This window comes from Polypterus senegalus, chromosome 3 (assembly GCF_016835505.1).
Source record: "Polypterus senegalus isolate Bchr_013 chromosome 3, ASM1683550v1, whole genome shotgun sequence".
Classification (NCBI taxonomy): domain Eukaryota; kingdom Metazoa; phylum Chordata; class Cladistia; order Polypteriformes; family Polypteridae; genus Polypterus; species Polypterus senegalus.
The window spans coordinates 51,336,494-51,355,377 of NC_053156.1; the positions used below are offsets into that span (position 1 = coordinate 51,336,494).

At 38.9% G+C, this 18,884-nt stretch overlaps 1 protein-coding gene across 1 annotated transcript in view; it reads left to right on the forward strand.

The window, feature by feature from the left end:
* dnah2 (dynein, axonemal, heavy chain 2) overlaps positions 1–18,884 on the forward strand; it is a 521,611-nt gene that overhangs the window by 185,768 nt on the left and 316,959 nt on the right. Inside the window, exons 22-23 of the mRNA XM_039749646.1 lie at positions 6,114–6,270; positions 16,563–16,737. Of these exons, the coding sequence (XP_039605580.1) occupies positions 6,114–6,270; positions 16,563–16,737 (332 nt within the window). The remainder of the gene's footprint in view (positions 1–6,113; positions 6,271–16,562; positions 16,738–18,884) is intronic.

The following is an 18,884-nucleotide window of genomic DNA, read 5'->3' on the forward strand; positions in this document are numbered from 1 at the left end:
AAAAAAAGGATTTGCTCAAGTTACTTTAATTTTAAAACGCCTGCCATCACCATTTCTCTGGTTTTTTGTGTGGGTGAACTCTTTCTCATGAAGCACTTGAATAAGACTCCCTGCAAAGTTATTTCTCTTTTTTTTGGTACTGGAGTAAAGGGTGCTGGTGGTTATTGGGCTTGCTGAACTGTGCCCATTCTGTTGTATTTCTTTTTGTCCCCTTACTCATTATTAGCTGATTAGATTGTGTCTCCTGAGCTGAGGTTCTTTGCATTAATTCCCTCATTTTTACTGCCTAGGATGCACTGAATAATAAGAAGACATACTGTATGTATCATTTGACTAGCACATACAGTGGGTCTACTTTCTGACACCTTTCTACCACTTATAGTATTGATGAGCATTTATGGCTTGAATATTCTGGCCACATCATTTTTGGTTTCCACACTATGTCATGGTCCAGTTGGTCAGGTGGTACAACTTGTCCATTTATCTGGTGCAGTTCAGTCCAGTAAACTCAAATACCAATTCATTAATCTTAAGGCACTAGAGAAGTTCACATTGTTTACCTTGTCAACTGTCATCCTCCAACAAATGTCGTGTTTCACTTTGTGTGTGTGTGTGAATGTTAGTGCTTAGTGTAGCATATTAAACAGATGAAAACGTGAGAGGCTGGGTGTCCACTTGTCCAACAACCGACTAAATGCATAAATTCAGAAAGCATTTGATAAGGTGCCACATGAGAGTTTGGGCATCAAACTAAAAGAAGTAGGAGTTCAGGGTGATGTTTTTAGATGGGTGCAGAATTGGTTCAGACACAGGAAGCAGAGGGTAATGGTGTGAGAAACCTCATCAGAACTGGCCGATGTTAAGAGTAGTGTTCCACAGGGGTCAGTGCTAGGGCCGCTGCTGATTTTAATATATATAAATGACTTAGATAGGAATATAAGTAACAAGCTGGTTAAGTTTGCAGATGCTACCAAGATAAGTGGATTAGCAGATAATTTGTAATCTGTTATATCATTACAGAAGTACTTGGATAGCATACAGGCTTGGGCAGATTTGTGGCAGATGAAATTTAATGTCAGTAAATGTAACGTATTACACATAGGAAGTAAACATGTTAGGTTTGAATAAACAATGGGCGGTTGGAAAAACGAGAGTACACCTTATGAGAATGATTTAGGAGTCATAGTGTACTCTAAGCTGTCGACTTCCTGACAGTATTCAGAAGCCATTAAGAAGGCAAACAGAATGTCAGGTTATATAGCACGATGTGTGGAGTACAAGTCCATGGAGGTTCTGCTCAACCTTTATAACACACTAGTGAGGCCTCATCTTGAGTACTGTGTGCAGTTTTGGTCTCCAGTCTACAAAAAGGACATAGCAGCGCTAGAAAAGGTCCAGCAAAGAGCGACTAGGCTGATTCCAGGTCTACAGGGGTTGAATTATGAGGAAAGATTAAAAGAGCTGAGTCTTTACAGTTTAAGCAAAAGAAAATTAAGAGGTGACATGATTGGAGTGTTAAAATTATGAAGCGAATTAGTCCAGTGGATCGAGACTGTTATTTTAAAATGAGTTCATCAAGAACACGGGGACACAGTTGAAAACTTGTTAAGGGTAAATTTCGCACAAACATTAGGAAGTTTTTCTTTACACAAAGAATGATAGACACTTAGAATAAGCTACCAAGTAGTGTGGTAGACAGTAAGACGTTAGCGACTTTCAAAACTCGACTTGATGTTTTTTTGGAAGAAATAAGTGGATAGGACTGGCGAGCTTTGTTGGGCTGAATTGCCTGTTCTCATCTAGAGTGTTATAATGTTCTAAATTAGTAAGGGCCGAGGCACCCAGAACTTTATTTTTTCTGCAAGTTTAACCTCCTGGATTATTTATTGTCCTCTTTTGCATTGCTGACTTACCATGTGTTATGTTAGGATAATTTTTAAATAATATCTGTGAGACAATTAAAACTGAATTTGTTTAAAATTTTATATTAATTGGCTAAAACCTTTATTTGTATGGGTATATGTACATAAATAGTCGCTGGGCAAATTATTAGGACCACTATATTAGTAATTCTTTCACTCTCAAAACAGCCTCAGTTCTTTAAAACATGGGTTCCACAAGTTGTTGGAAACATTCCTGTGAGATTCTCTTCTATGTTGACATCATTGTATCACACACTTTCTGCACTTTCATGCTGCGAATCTCGTATTCTACCACATGCCAAAGGTGTTCTTATTAGATTCAGATCTGGTGATTGGGAAGGCCACAGAAGAACACTGAACTCATTGTCATGTTCAGGAAACCAGTCTAAGACGACATTTGCTTTGTGCCATGGTGCATTACCACACTGGAAGTAACTATTAGAAGATGGGTAAATTGTGGCCATGAAGGAATGCCCATTGTCCGCAACAATATTCAAATAAGCTGTGAGATTGTGAGAAGAGATGATTGATTGGTATAAATTAGCTCAAAATATGGCAAGAAAACATTCCACACACTGTTAGACCACTGCCAGCTTAAACTGTTGATTGGGTGCAGGGATTCATGCTGTTAGTGCCACATTCAGACCCACCATCTGTGTGCCTCAGCAGAAATGGAGATTTATCAGACCAGGTTACATTTTTCCAGTCTATAACTGTCACTTTTGATAAGTCTATGCCCACTGCAGCCTCAGCTGTTGTAACTCATCCGTCTCAAACTTTGACGTGTTGTGCATTCTGAGATGCTTTTCTGTTCACTAAAGTTGTACAGAGTGATTACATGAGTTACTGTAGCCTTCCTGCCAACTCATACCAGTGTAACCATTCTCTGAAGCACTCAAACCAGGCCATTCAGCACCAACTATCATACCACAATCAAAATCACTGAGATGATCAAGATCATTAAAGCTACAGCTTACCTTATCTCCACAGTCTCACAAACATGGAAAAACTTAATCTTGGAAGAACTGCGGGTCCATCGTCATATTGAACACATATTTGAGATGTGGGAGTAAACTGGAGAAAAATGGGGAGTACTTGCACACACTGGACAGACTTTAGCTAGGCACTGGGTTTGAATTTGATGATACCAAGTCATTAGATTCATGAGGCAGCCATGCTAACCGGGGCCCCACTGTGCTCTGTGCATTATGGGCATTGTTTAGTTCTTATTGAAAAATCATTGTTTTCTATTTCCAGGTCACTGTCTTGGTGGAGCTTGCTTGTGTCCATGAGATTTTGGTGTACTTTATTCTCATATCATAAAAACATTTATGCTAAGCACATTTGTCACCTATAAACTTGCCTGTAGTAAGCAACTGTGGATATAATCATGAGTGTGCCCACTGATGGACTGGCAACTCATTCAAGGTTGACTTTTACTGTGTTCCAGTTGTTGTAGTGATGTGTGTGGTTTCCTGCCAGCCTATAATGGATTAAACTGGTTCGTATTCTATTTGCTATTCTGTTCAAACCCCAGCAAAATCACCCACAAACACCTAGACAGACTGAGGCACATAAAAATTCCACAGAAAGTAGTCTTCAAGTTTTGCTAGAAATCCATTTGTCCATCCATCCATCATTTTGCTTTATAATAAGAATGCGGGGCGTGACAGGCTGTGAATGTGGTTACATTTTATTACAGGGCACTCATACAGCATAACACATAATTACAATGTCAGCTTATGAGAATGCACTCTGACATTACAGCATGTTTTTGACTTCAGATGGGATGCCTAACTGATTATAGGGAGTAGTACTAGGGTGTTGTACCGTGTTAGCCATTATTAATGTAGTGAGAACTCAAGCAAAATGACACCTTTTCTTGACTAACTAAAAAGATTACAATATGCAAGCTTTCGAGGCAACTCAGTCCCCTTCTTCAGGCAAGATGTAATCAATGATTACAATGATTACATCTAACATGAAGAAGGAGCTTGCATTGCCTCAAAAGCTTGCATATTGTAATATTTTTAGTTAGCCAATAAAACGTGTCATTTTTCTTGACTTATCGCTATGATTATAGGAAGAAAATTCAAGATCTACCCAAATTCCTGAAACATAGTTTAAGTACTGCGAAACAATATAAAAACAATATCCACTGTGCCACCGTGTCATTCCAGTCCCATTTGGTAAATATGAAAACCGAAGTTTCAAAAGTACATATGAGCACATTGCAACAGGCACAGACAGCATCAGGACCATTGAATGTTCTCAGCAGGCCCATTAGAGCAGCTATATCTCAAAACAGCAAATGGAATTGAACAAGCAAATATGCTAATTGGTTTAATTTTTGTCTATTCAAAAGTAATGAACTTTATATCCTTAAAAAGTAGAATTATACATGAATTCATTTTATCTTCTTGGCCACACATTAGCTAATTATTCTTCCTAAGGCAAATGCAGATTTTGCATAATGGCTTCAATTTTTTGGTTTTATTTAATACTACTGTTTAAAGCTGATCCTCCAGCTAGGACGTTGGTTATCTCTGGGTCTACGGCTCTTGAGGCTGATCCTCCAATTAGCGGTGAACCACCTGATCTCACTGAAATTGCAAAGGTGATGAACAAGGTGAGGGCAGGGAAGGCTGCAGGTATCTGTAATATACAGGGTGAACTCCTCCTGGCACTGCAAGCAATCTTTGCTTCTATTTGGAAAACGGGCGTCATCCCAACTGACTGGAAAACAGAGCATGTTTTCCCTATCTGGAAAGGGAAGAGTGATCACCCGGATGGCAGCAGCTACAGGGGTGCTAACACTGCCCTCGGTGCTGGGTAAAGTCCTTGCTAGGGTCAATAGATTCCGTGATCACTTGCTCACCTACCAGCGACCGGAGAAGTCTGGTGTTATGCCTAAGAAGTCTACCATCGATCGCATCTTAGCACTGAGAGTTCTCATCGAGCACAAATGTGAATATTGTCAATTTTCACAAAGCGTTCAGCTCAGTTGATCGAGCTGCCCTGTGGGACATCCTGAGACTTTGCAGGATCCCCCCAAAGCTACTGAATGTCATGGCTGGCCTGCACACTGGTACTGTGAGTGCTGTGTAGAGTGGAGGCAGAGCCTCTGGTGTGTTTTTCTTAGTTGAGTCTTGGGTTTGTCAGGGATATGTTCTTTCTCCTACTCTATTCAATGCTTGCATGGACTGGGTGTTGGACAGGGTCGTGGGGTCCAGCGGCTGTGGGGCTTCTCTTGGTGAAGACATGTTCACTGATCTTGACTTTGCTGACAATGCTATGATCTTCACAGAGTCATTGGAGGCTTTGATCGGGGCTTTTGAGAGACTGTGCGAGGAGCCTGAGTGTCTGGGTGTGTTAGTGTCCAGGTTGAAAACCAAGATCCAGACCTTTAATGAACTCTTAGGCACAGCCATCAGCAGTGTGTCTGTCTATAGAGAGAGTGTCAACCATGTTGAGAGGTTTACTAAATTACTTATCTTGGCAGTGACATTCATTTATCTGGTGACTCTTCCTCTTCCATGAGGTTGCTGGAAAAGGGTGTGTGGCACTCCTGATATCTATGCAAGAGGGTTAAGGTCTAAATCTCTAGAGTCCCTGCGTTTCCTGTTTTCACTATATGGTTGTGGACTCCTTCAGTACTGTGTCTCCTCGGAGAATCCTTGGGAACCGGTGGTTTGATTTTGTGTCAAATGAGCGGTTGCTCATGGAGTCCCGGATCAGGCACATTACCTGCATTGTGAGGGAGCGTCAGTTATGGCACTACAGCCATGTGGCGCAATTCCCCGTAGGTGATCTGGCTTGCAGGATTCTCATTGTTAAGGACCCAAGTGGCTGGACCAGGCCAAGGGGACACATATGTAACACCTGGCTGCAGCAGATAGAAGGTCATTTCCGGATGGTGGGACTGGACCATGTGTGTGCCAGGGGGGATGTCAACCATAATCCCAAACTGTTTTGTTGTGTGATTGGTGTGGCAACACTCTTTAACAGTGTGTACTCCCCAACCTGACCTGACTTATACAAAAATAGAATAAATGTGTTTGTATGTCATTACAACACAACTTACAACACACTTTAGCTTCACATTCTTCTTCCCACAATGTCATTTAGTCCTCAGTCAGTGTTACTTGGCTTAACATTCTTTAATTTTTCAAATATATATATTTTTTGCAGTGTCAGTAAGCCTCCACAGACTCTGATGGAGCTAGGAGACAGTCTGAAACTCTTGGAGTTGCTACAGTCTGAGTTGACAAAGACAGAGGGACGGATTCCACCCATCCATGAGCAATTTGCCATCCTGGAAAAGTATGAAGTCCCCATAAGTGAGGACGTAAGTAGCCCATGTTCTTGACTTTTCTTTTTTGTTTTCCCATGTACTCCACTAAAGCTCTGCTCACGCTGCTCTTCACACAAACAACATTTCTAATCCCCTTTTTGTATGCTTTTTTATTTGTTCTAACTGTCCTATGCCTCATTGAGCAGTAAAGTCTTTTTGCTTTGTTCCTTATTTCTCATACTTTTAATTAATATGGGTACGGAAAATGAAGTATTAAGCTGTTTACAGGAATACCCAAGCAGATAGTAGCAATCTGGATAATACCAGGAGCTTGAATGTCAAGCAGTCAATTATACTGTACAGTAAATAAGAACCAGGAACAGGATGCTGTGTCTGCCTTCTTTATGGACTTTATATGTCACATGAAAAAAAAAAACGAAAAATAGATCACCTGAGGGAAAGACATAGTTCCTAAAGTGAAACTGAAGGGGCCAATAAACAAAGACAATGCTTAATACTATGGTGTGCTTGAAATGTAATATTTTAGTTTTATCAAAGTGCCACTTTGTAAGCCCATCCAGTGTTTTTAAAGGCAACAACAGGTGAAAAATGTCTAAAAGTCAGTGTTTTATTAAATAGCTTCACAGCTAGACAGGGTTCACATATCAAACCAGAAATAGGGCTGCCTTACTTGAGCCATACTATAAGGGTTGTGTCTATCATGCTTCAATGCATGCAGCATCTCAGGGACTCACCTTCAGCTATTCTCAAGCTATGATTTCTCCCTCTCCGTGAGTTTTTGCACCCACTGCCTGTTCCTGGGAGCATGTGACCATTTATACCCTTCATGATGATGATCATTCCTGGGATTCACTGATCATTGTAAAACTTTCATGTACACCATCTAATACTTCCCTGTAACATGAAATGGAAAAGATTGCACGTCTGATCCTTCTCAACTGTTTTAGAAGCACAGGGTGTACTTTGTATCCACAGTCTAATTAAGCATATCTCTCTATCATAAAAAAAACTCTTGCGATGAGACAAGACTTTTTGGAAGAAAGACGAGACTTTTTGGAAGATTTTTTTAAGTTCCGCAAGTCGAGACTTTGTCCATGAGAAGTTTTCACGCCTTCCTCTCAACCATAGAAAGCCACACACACGTTACTCTCACCTTTCATTCATGTGAATACTTTTGACAAACACAGTTCACAGTTCTTGCTTTCTCGGCTCTTATAAATGTTAACGGTTTCCTCACTTTAAGTTCCCAATTAAAGAGAATGTATTATGTCCAAATCTTATTGAAGAATTTAATCACGAAGGGTTATCAACAGTAAAAATGAGAACACAGGCAATCCTAGCACCAAGAAACAATGAAGTCAAATGACTTAACGCCGAAAATGACTGTCAGTTACACTGCAAATTGGTTAAATGTGTATTAATAGACTATGCTGAAACAGTTGGTGGTGATCGTGCGGAAGATGAAAACATCAACATATTATACCATTAACATAATCTGGACTTCCTCCGCACAAATTACTGTAGAAAGAAGGATGTATGTATGAATGTAGTACATTTTCAGGGGATGACATTAGACTACAAAGGAGATCTTGATATGTCATTCGTATTAAAACGTTAAACAGTTTCCTGTTAGAATAGCTTTTGCAAAGACAATTTACAAATCTTGGAGCTAAACATTCGAAAAAGTTGTTTTATTTAATAGAGAGAAAGAAACGAAATTTAGTCAAGTAAAGTTATACGTGGCATTGTCACAATGAAAGTCCAAACACAGAATCACAATTCAATGCGATATTGACAAACATTGAAATAAAAAATAGTTTTTACTTACGTTTAACAGTAAAAGTGTAAGTTTAAAATGTTTTTGCATGTTAATTTCAAAGCCAAACAGAACAAAATCATATTATGCAACAAATAACTCTTAACACAACATGAAATATAATTTATATTCAAATCATTACGTTTTAATAGTTTTTAATATGGTTAATTGCTCGCTGTAATGTAAAATAGTTAGTAAATTATACATCCGTATCCCCATACGCGAGTGGCAGAACCACAAAGAGGCTAGCATGTACCGTAAACACGAGGGTGTTGGCGAACAAAGTGAGCAGGGGGCAAAGAACCCTAGTCTCATAATGTTTTCATCCAACATCTAAAGGATGCATTAGGTTCTTCCATCCTGGTATCCTAGTGTGAGTGTGCCCTCCAACAGTCTGGTTCTTTGTCCAGGAAAGGTTCCTACCTTGCACACAGATGGAATAAACGGGACAAATGAATAGTTACAGTGCCTATAAAAAGTATTCACAGCTTGGAAGTTTTCACAATTTATTGTTATACAACATTAAATTACAGTGGATTTAATTTGGCTTTTTTGTCAGTAGTAAAAAAAAAAAAGGCTCTTTAATGTCAAAGTTAAAAACAGATCTCTACAAAGTGGTGTAAATTAATTTATTGCTTAAGTATTCACCCCTAAATCATCACCGGTGTAGCCAAATGAATTTAGAAGTCACCTAATTAGTTAAGGGAACGTCATCTGTCTGGGGTTTCAGTTGGTTGTAGTCTTAGAACACGTTATCTGGATGGGCCAACTTGTGGTGAGTCAGTATGGTGGCCTAACTTACACAATGAAGACAAAAGAACACTCCACACAGCACTGTGTAAAGGTGATTGAAAAGCACAAGTCAGAGGATGAAGACAAGAAAATATCCAAGGTACTGAATATCCCTGGGGTCCAGTTAAATCAATCAAGAAGAAATGGAAAGAGTTTGGTCCAGCTATAAATCTGTAGAGCCAGCCGTACACAAAAACTGAGTGATTGTGCAAGACAAAGGCAAGTGCGGGAGGCCACCAAGGAGACTCTGATGGAGTTACAACCTACAGTGGCTAAGATTCGAGGACCCATGTTGAATATTCCTAATCCCCTTTTTTTGTATGGTTTTTCAATTTGTTCTCACAGTCCTATGCCTCAATGAGCATTAAAGTCTTTCTGCTTTGTTCCTTATTTCTCATACTTTTGATTAATGTGGGTACTGAAAATGAAGTATTAGGCTATTTACAGGAATACCCAAACAGATAGTAGCAATCTGGAAGACACAAAAACCATTGCCCAGGTTCTTCACCTGTTGGATCTTTATTTATCTTTATTTATTTTTATAGAGTGGCAAAGAGAAAGCCACTGTTAAAAAGTACACTTGGCATCTCAGCTAGAGTTTACCAGTAGTCACATGGGAGGCTCTGCAGTTAGCTAGAAGAAGGCTGATGATGAGGCCTAACTGACTTAGTGCCACGTTGGACATAATCCAAACACTACACATTATAGAAAATACACTATCTGTATTGTGTAGCATGGTGGAGGCAGCATCATGCTGTGGGGATGTGTCTCTGCAGCAAATCCTAGAAGGCTTGTGATTGTAGAGAGTCAAATGAATGCAGCAAAATATGTAGGAATATCCTAGCAAAAAACCTGACCTGCACCTTGGAAGACAAGACCCCATGGGTAAATGCTAAGGAATGGCTTCATAACAAAAATGTTAATGTCCTGGAGTGGCCAAGTCAGACTCAAGATCTCAATCCAATTGAGAATTTGTGGCTGGACTTGAAGATATGAAAAGTACATTTTGAGATTTCTTACAGTAGCTTACTTTTATGATAAACCTGCTGTCCCTTTCATAATAAGGAGTGATCTTGAAATCGAAATGGGCAGATTAGTATTTCAAGAAATCTACCTAATTTCAAAATAAGAAGTGAATAGAGAAATTCAAAATTCATGGCATTTCAAATAACAGTGCTGTTGCCTCACAGGTTCATGATCCTGGGTTCAAATCTGGGCCTGGTCATTGTCCATATAGAGTTTCAGGTACTCTAGTTTTTTTCCCACAGCCCCATTTAAATGTAGGTCACTTAAATTGCTCAGTGTGTGTCTTAGTGTGAGTGAGTGAGAGGGCCTGGGATGACCTGGCATCCCTTATAAGACTGGCTCATGCCCTGTACCCAGAATCACTGAGATATGCTCCAGCCTCACAACTCTGAATTGGATTGGCAGGTTTGGGAATCTGATTTTACCTTGTGGATTTATATAGTAGACCTTCAAATATCAAGATATCTTGAAAATATGTTAAAGTAAATGGGAAATTTAATTCAGGTCAGAATTGTACTGGACTTGAATACATCTTTGAAATCTTAAAATTAAATTTCAGATATTTGTAAATGATTTCCTTTGCCATTTTAATATACCATATGTACATTACCAATCTCTCAAAAGAATTCAGATGTTCCGAAATAACACTGTGCTTAAAAAGGCATTTCGAAAATCTCTAAATACTGAATAGCTGAAAATAAAAAGGAACACATTCTATAAATTCTTAAAATATTGTAAAATGTATTTCCAATATCTCAAATGTAAGTGAATTTCTAGGAATCTCAGATAGATTTTAAGATATGTTTAATCCAATTGAGATATCATTGAAAAGACTTCCTCAGTTTGAAGTTTCACTAATGTAATTGTTGGTTTCTTAAAATAATTTCCTTCTTAAATTAGATGGGAGAGTTTTTCAGAGGGTGGTGCAGTGGGTAGCACCGCTGCCTCGCAGTAAGGAGACCAGGGTTCGTGCTTGCGTGAAGTTTGCATGTTCTCCCCATGTCTGTGTGGGTTTCTTCCATGTGCTTCAGTGTCCAAAGATATGCAGGTTAGGTGGAAACTGTGACACTAAATTGGCCTGTGGGTGATTGTGTTTTCCCTGTGTTTGAGTGGCACCCTTTCCAGGGTTTGCTCCTGCCTTGTGCTCTGTGCTAGCTGAGATAGGCTTCAGCCTTCCCCCACTACTCTGGACTGGAATAAACAGGTTACAAAATGACATGACATGACCTTTTCAGAAATTAATTATTTTTCACAGAAAAGTTGCTTTTAAATATTTTGAAATTGAAATAGAGCACAAGAATTACTTTATCTCAATTCAAATGGGACAGAGTGGTGGCTCTAAAGCTAGGGATTTGCACCAGCAACTGGAAGGCAGCCAGAAAATGCCAGAAGTGATTCCACTCTGTTGGGCCTCTGAGCAAGGCCCTTAACCTGCAATTGCCCCATCCTGGCTGTGAGGTTAATCTGTATCCAGGCCTGCAAGCAGATCCTCCAACTTGTAGGGAAAACCAGGGGGTTGGTGGCAGGACTGGCACTCCAGCCACTGTAAATAAAACCTTGCACTGTGCCACTCCATTTGAACTAGTGTGCTGCTCAGGTGTTGCACGTCTGCACTCGGGTCCTAATTTGAGACCCTGAGTTGGTTTGTCATGTGGTGGGTGCAGCAATGTGCTGTGTCAGTGCATGCTCCCAACCTCTCTCTCTCTCTCTCTCTCAAATCAAAAGTAAATTAACAACATTTGATTTTTTTTTTTGTTATCTGAAAAATAAATCTTTTTTATAATATCTCATTGCATTTTAAATTATTCTAATTGCTTTTCTAAATATTAGAAATAGTTTCTACAGTAGGTAGAGTTAGCATTTAGGTCCATTTCCTCAAATAAATTGAATGGGTTTGGAAAAGAGTGAATCATTTTGCAGGTAACTTTCTGTTCATTTATCGATATTTCTAATTCATTTCAAGATATCCTTAAATAACATCAAGTTAGTTTCAAGTAAATTCCACAATATTATAAAATCGCTTCCTCTCTCTTTTAAGATATGTTACAAGAGAAAGGTGGAATGTAATGCTTTTGAAAGTAAGTTATTTTATGATATTTGCAAATACAGGTGTAGTATATCAAAAAGAAGACAGAATTATTTTAAATAACCTCAAAATGTGTTTCAAGATCTCTGAAAATGTTAATCTGACTTGTCATAATAAATTGGATTTCTATCAACTAGCAGTAGTCCTTTTCTTTGGCCTGAGAAGCACATCGTACTTAATGATAATTGATGAATGCAAACCCATCCAGCTCACCTGCTTGGTGAGAACACCCCTTGACAATTTAATTTCAATTTCTTTTCATCTTGCTTTTTGTGAATTATAGAGCAGAAGTTACAAGCTTTTGTGCTCTGTATTGTTGTAAAGTATTCACGTAAAAGTGACACAGCAGCTTAATTTTCTCAATAAAATGTTTTTCTAAATGTAATTGGCATTACAGTAACTGAATATTACAGTTATATTTAATCCAGTGATTAATCTACATTTTATAAAGCCCCTGTCACATCAGCCGCCATCACATTTATGATTTTCAAAGGCTTGAAGAATGCTATAAAAAGTAACACAAGATAACTAGATTATAAGAGCTTTATATTTTTCTTGCTGTATGCAACAGTTGCTTAAATTTTCAGTCATATTAATCTGGTATAAAATACCTGTACTGTGTGCTGCAAAGGAAACATATGCTTTATTCAGAAGATTTATTTATACATACCTTTGGTCACAAAATCACCAGTCTCAAGTGTATAAGAATCCATCGCTTTCCTGCTCCTTCTTGATCCAATTTTTTCACATGCAGAGAGGTGGACAACCAAGCATAAAGCAGGAACTTTAAAAAATGTGATAAAACTTAAAAAAAAAAAAAAAACGCATCAAATCCAATCGTGTAAACAGCACAGATCAAATGGGTTTTTTGTTCCAGGCTCCCGTCACGTTTTGAATGGGCTTAACATTTTTCCACCAGTTTCCTTCTTTGTGTTTCGTTATTTGATGGAGATGCTGAAGGTTTTATGGTAGCAAGCAGCTGTCAGTAATAGCAGATAATGACACACGCATAAGTTCTTTTTATATAAAGCCTCAGACAGCCTTTCTGCTCTACGGGGCATTCAATTTCTTGAACTGAAAAATATGAAAATGAATGCTGCAGTGTTTCCCTGGGCTCAGTGATCGCAGTCTTGTATTTGTAAGTTCTTATCAAGGGTCTTGATCCTAGAATTGTACATGGATTTAAATTAAGGGAAGTTGCTACATTATCCACTTATCAGATGCAAGTGGGACTCTTGCTGTTTGAGTACAAAACGTGGCCTGTTTCTGTTTGAAAAAGAAAAAAAAACAACAAAAACTACGACATGTTCTTTGGTGAGGAGCTTTAATTCAAATCTGAATGGTCGCTGTTGATCTCCCGCTTTGACTTTTTTCCTTTTTAAACACACCCTGTGTAATCTGTGATGCTTTATTCTCGGAGTCTTCCTCATAATCATTTGGTTTTGTGGTTCACTGTGGAGTGGAGTGAGGAAGCTCAGTTCTGGAGGACCATGGTATGCAGTCAGGTTTCATTGTAGGCAGGTCTTTTGTGTCTGTCATTGAGCCTCATCTTATTTACATTTAATTCTTTCTCCAAGGCGAACTGCAACATTTATGATACGATTGGTTACATTTCTTTTTGTTTTCCCATTGGAGCACAGGAAGGTCAAGTGACTTGCTCAGGGTCACACAGTGTCAGTTGAACCCACAGCCTCAGGTTTTGAACTCCAAAGCCTTAATCATTACACTACACTACAATGTCCGAGGATGCATTTAAACTGAAGCTATTTAGGTGAATTTAAAATTAAATTGTAGTCTCTACCACACAATAGACTTTTTACAATTGGAAAAGTAAAATTGCCTTAGAACAAGAAGTAAAGTTAAGAGACAAAGTTACAAGCCATGTAGCTTCTGATCTTTAGAATGTCCAACACAAAAACCTGTAACTGTCCTGAAAGGGATTTCTGGACCCTACTGCTTCTCTACTTTTCCTTGGTTTGCAATGTTACCAAGAGAACAGTCATGGCTTTTTTCCTCTTGTTCCTCAGCCTGGTCACTAACTTTGTTTAAAAGAAAAAAGATCTGTTTTCTTAAATACATTCAGGTTATTTTAATTGGTGACTTTCAATTGGGCATTATGTCTGATTGTAGTTAGTGTGACCTGTACCTGACAATTGTCCCATTGAGAGTTGCCTCCTACTTTGCCCTCAAGACAGAAGAACCGCTGGAAAGAGAGTGCACATGGCGTATCTCCCCCAAATAGCTAGATGGTAGCCCCCCTCCCCCAGGTTGCAGTGGTGCTTTGGATTCCCACAGGGCAAACTGGGAGTTGGAGTGATTTGACTAAGCCTTGTTGTGTTCTGTGGGTGCTGCCTTGAGGTGGTGCAGGGACATGGGAACCCTACTTCATGGAGCTTCCACCTCACCCAGAAGTACTTTTGGACCACATTTATGGAACACTGCAAGTACTTCTGGTTGGTAGATAAAAGGAGCTTCCTTTCCTCGGTTCCGGAAGCCAGAGTTGGGAGGAGGCAGTGACAAAGAGAAGAAGAGAGAAAGATTAAGTATTGCTGTGCTTTATTACTGTACTTGTACTTGTGCTTGGTGCTGTGAGAAACACTTACAGAGAAGGGTTTCCCATGAATAAACTCTCTTGTATTTTTATACTTGTGTACAAGCATGCTTGGGATGGGTGTTTGGGGAGCTGGAACGCCACCTACTTGTTCTGCTTCCAAGTGCCTATGACTCAAATGTAAAAAAAAACAGATTCAGAGAACAAATGAATGTTAACTAATGTAATAAACATAATTCAAATTACAAAATTGAAATTTTTATAGCAAAATTGTAAATATAGACTTGGTGATTCATCCATAGTCCTACCCTCTCAATTCAATTCAGGGCTGTAAATGCATGAACCTATCCTGGGAGGACTGGACACAATGCAGAGACAAATTTTCGATGGGGTGTCACTCTACCACTGAACACACTTATGCATACACCTACAATCACAAATATGGAAACCAATTTTGAGTCACAGATTACCCAAACTTGCGTGACTTTGTGATGTGAGTGGAAAAAGTAGAGGGTCTGGAAAAAAAAATCAAAATGGAGTTGTGGTGCGCATGAAGAAGCTATAAGGCAAAGGTGCTAACCAATGCACCATAGTGCTTCTTGGCATAGAATAATAATAGCAAAAAGATTGATATTATATATTTTTTAAAATGTGTATTAATACAAATTTTTCTAATTTACACTCCAAAGTTTTACTCCAAAAAATGCTGTAATATTGGTGTTCTCGTAATTGGAAGTTCTCCAGAACTACTTCACAAGTCAAACACATTCATCTGTCCATTGTATGAACCTTCCTAGTTCAATACAGGATAATGAGGCGATGGAGCAGCATTGGAACCAACAATCAGTTGGCTTTGGTCGACTGGGGACACAGTCACATACACATCTAAGAAAAATCTGATAATGAGCATAGCCAGCAAAAAAGTCCAAATTATACACAGACAGTGACAGGTTCAACAATGCTAACATAATGACACTTCTGCAAGTGTTTAATTGAATCTGTTATTTTATATATTGTTTGGGGATATTAGTTTTTAGAATAAAATATTTTTAGTAATATTATTGCATTTAGTAGTAAAATCACTGGTCTGGAGCAGTCTTCTGTCACTGAGCTGTATCAGAAGCAAGTCCAAAAAAAGGCCAATTCAATTCTGTCAAGAGAGCAGTCGTTCTGTGCTTCCAAAATTTCAGTTGTTTCCAGCAGGCTATAGATTTAAATTCCTAAAATTAAAAAAAAAATAGATTTCAGAACTCTTTTATCCCCATGCTATAAGCATTTTGAATTCTGGTAGCTGTAAAATATTACAATGTACTGTCAGAATTCAGTTTTGTTATTTGTACTAATCCTAGTTGTGTGTTCTACTTATAACAATGGATAACATTTCTATTTTATTGTGTCTGTGGACCTTTGTTAAATTTGGCAATTGCTGCTCCCAAGTTAATTTCCCTCTGACACAGTAAAGTCTACCCATCCTAACATTTGAACAACCTTGATCCCAAACAATAGAACTGGCTATAAACCTCTAAAATGAATGAGGCACATTACCTGTATTGTTATGGAGCGTCAGTTACGGCACTACAACCATGTGGTGCAATTCCAATGGGTGATCCAGCTCACAGGATCCTCATTGTTGAGGACCCAAGTGGATGGACCAGGCCAAGGGGACACCCACTTAACGCCTGGCTGTGGCAGATAGAGGGTCATTTCCGGATGGTGGGACTGGACCACGTGTTTGCCTGGGGGTTTGCTAACCGGGATCCTGAGCTGTTTCGTCATGTGGTTGGTGTGGCAGTGCGCTATACCAGTGCATGCTCCCCAACCTGACCTAACCTCCTGACCAGCCCAATCTGTAAATTGACATCTGGTGTAACACTTCTCTTTTGCTATTTGTTAGAAAGGTGAGTTCTTGGCAGCTGAAAATCATTAGGGATGAATGAGGTGAATGGTAATGACCAACCAGTAAAGACTTATCCTGAGAAGGTGTATTAGGAAGGATGGTGTTACAAATTCCCAAAACTGCAGTCGGCTGATGTCTGTTTGCTCTTCTCTCTCAGGTTCAGCAGATGTTGGAAGTGCTGAACAGTGAATGGGTCTCCTTCCAACAGTGCATAATAGATTCAGAAGTAATGCTAAACAGAGACAAGGAGAGGTTCAAGGCTGAACTGATCGGCTCAGCAGAAGAATTTAAGAAGAAGGTGTATGCACTTGTGGATGAGTTTGGACATACAGGTGGGTTCACATGCTTTTATGTTCAGATTCAGTGATTTGTCTTTAGAAATATTCATTCCAAGGTTGCTCCCTGAGGATATCCTGCTCTCCATAATAAGCCATTATATATTTTGTTATTATGCATTTTAATTGTATACTACTAAAACACGTGGACCTAAATTAGAAGTGTCTAATACAGAGCAAGCTGAACTTTTTCATTTTGGAAACACATTCTTTTCTTTTTACCATGTAAAAAGACACCTTCCCAGTGATCACATTGATGATGTAATTTTCATAAGAAATGCTTGTTTGTCAACATGCTTTTCTCTCTTGTTCTCATTATTTTGTTGTGTATCCTGGATTTTGTCTTCCATGCCTGTGAGCCTTCATGTCTGCCTACTGCTCAGGTGCTCTATCTTAAGAGCTTTGTCTGATGTTCTTGATGCTCGGTAAATGTTACTGCTCTTCTTTTTCCTTCGGCCTATTATGAAATTTTTTATCAGGTTTGATGATCAATGAACACAATACTTACACTTGATTATGAATTCTGAACATGTATTCCAAACTTAGTATGTACTAAGTCCCGGGGGATTGTCAACACATTACAATAAACCTTTCTGCCCCCAGTAAAGTCACTGTGACCTAAAATGTTTTCCATTTCCAAAACATATCAGGCTATTATCATGATTACTTCTTGCTTGTCTATGTGTGTGTCAGTGTTTTGTCTGCTTATTCCTTCTCAGTCTTCATCACTTAATCTGCTTATGCAGTTTGCTTGACCTTTAGCAGATGCTGTTGTTCTTCTTTTACTTTTTTCCATGACACCTTTCTCAATCACTTTGCCATATCGAATGGGTCACTTTACTGAGGGTGCCGCAGCATCATTTTTTTTCAAGTCAAGTTTTCCGCCTTGTGGAATCATATTTGGAGTTGTACTCCTCCTACATGAGGAAAGTCACTCCAGTGTTGGTTTCTTGTAAAGAATTTGGAAATCCAGTACTGGGAATCTTGCAAGTATATAGTTATCTCTGTGTCAGGAAATGTATGCAGAACAGCTGGCACCTGAGTTCCTTTGTCCTTTAGGTCAGTGGTGTCCAACTCCGATCCTGGAGGACTGTAGTGACTGCAGGCTTTTATTCTAACCATTTTATTAATTAGTGAGCAATATTTGCTGCTAATTAACTTCTTTTGCCATATTTGTAGTTGACTTGCTATTTAAGACACAGGACCCTTAACTGTTTCTTTTTTTCCTTAATTAGCAGTCAAAGAATGAGCCAACACATGACAAGCAAACCTGTGTCCATCATACAAGTACCTGAAAATAAAGAAAGGTTTCAGTAAGGTTTATCTGTTCAGGTCCATAAAACATATTTGATGGTTCTCTTAGAAAAAAGAAAATCAACCGTTTTGGAAATGCCTGCTGTGACAGAATGAGAGCACCAGCAAGCCATGGAGGTAAATAACTGGTTTAATTAACAACAAGAATCATCTTCTAATTAAGAAACTGTTGGAGAGAAATAGGTTGGAGTTAGCAGGTCATCTGTTGGCTCATTTCACATCTGATTTTTATTTGGCTGCCATTTAAGGAAAAAAGATCAATTCAAAAGTTAAAGGCACGGCAATCAAAATGAAGATAAAATAAGTCAATTAAAAGTACAAATTGGTCTCTGCTGAAGAAAGTGGCAGGAAGGAAAACCAGCAGCCACTACAGCCCACCAGGATCAAAGTTTGACACCCCTACTTTAGGTGTTTATTGTGACCTGCAGTGTTAGCTGTAAGGTAAGGTATGCCACAGTAGAAGGGGATGATAAATGAGCAAACTTTGAAGCCCAGTTGCATTTTGGTGACGTGCGAGTCTGAGAGAAATCTCCCTGCTGGAAAGCCCATGAAAGGAAGGGTTTTGCTGTAGGTCATTTCAGTGAGTCATCCTAATAGGTAGAGGAGGAGGTAAGCCTGTCCTGTATGACTTTGATCATCCCTCCCTCTTCAGTGTGTACAGTATGTCTGGTGAATCATCACTGTACTCCTTTTCTGAATCATTTGCATCATCCCCTGAGGGGGAGTTACGATGGCATTCTATAGCGAAAATAAAACGACCTGACAACTTTTTTTTTTTTTAACTCTTTTATTTTTCTTTAAATAAGAAAAGGATTTAGCGGCTGAGAAAA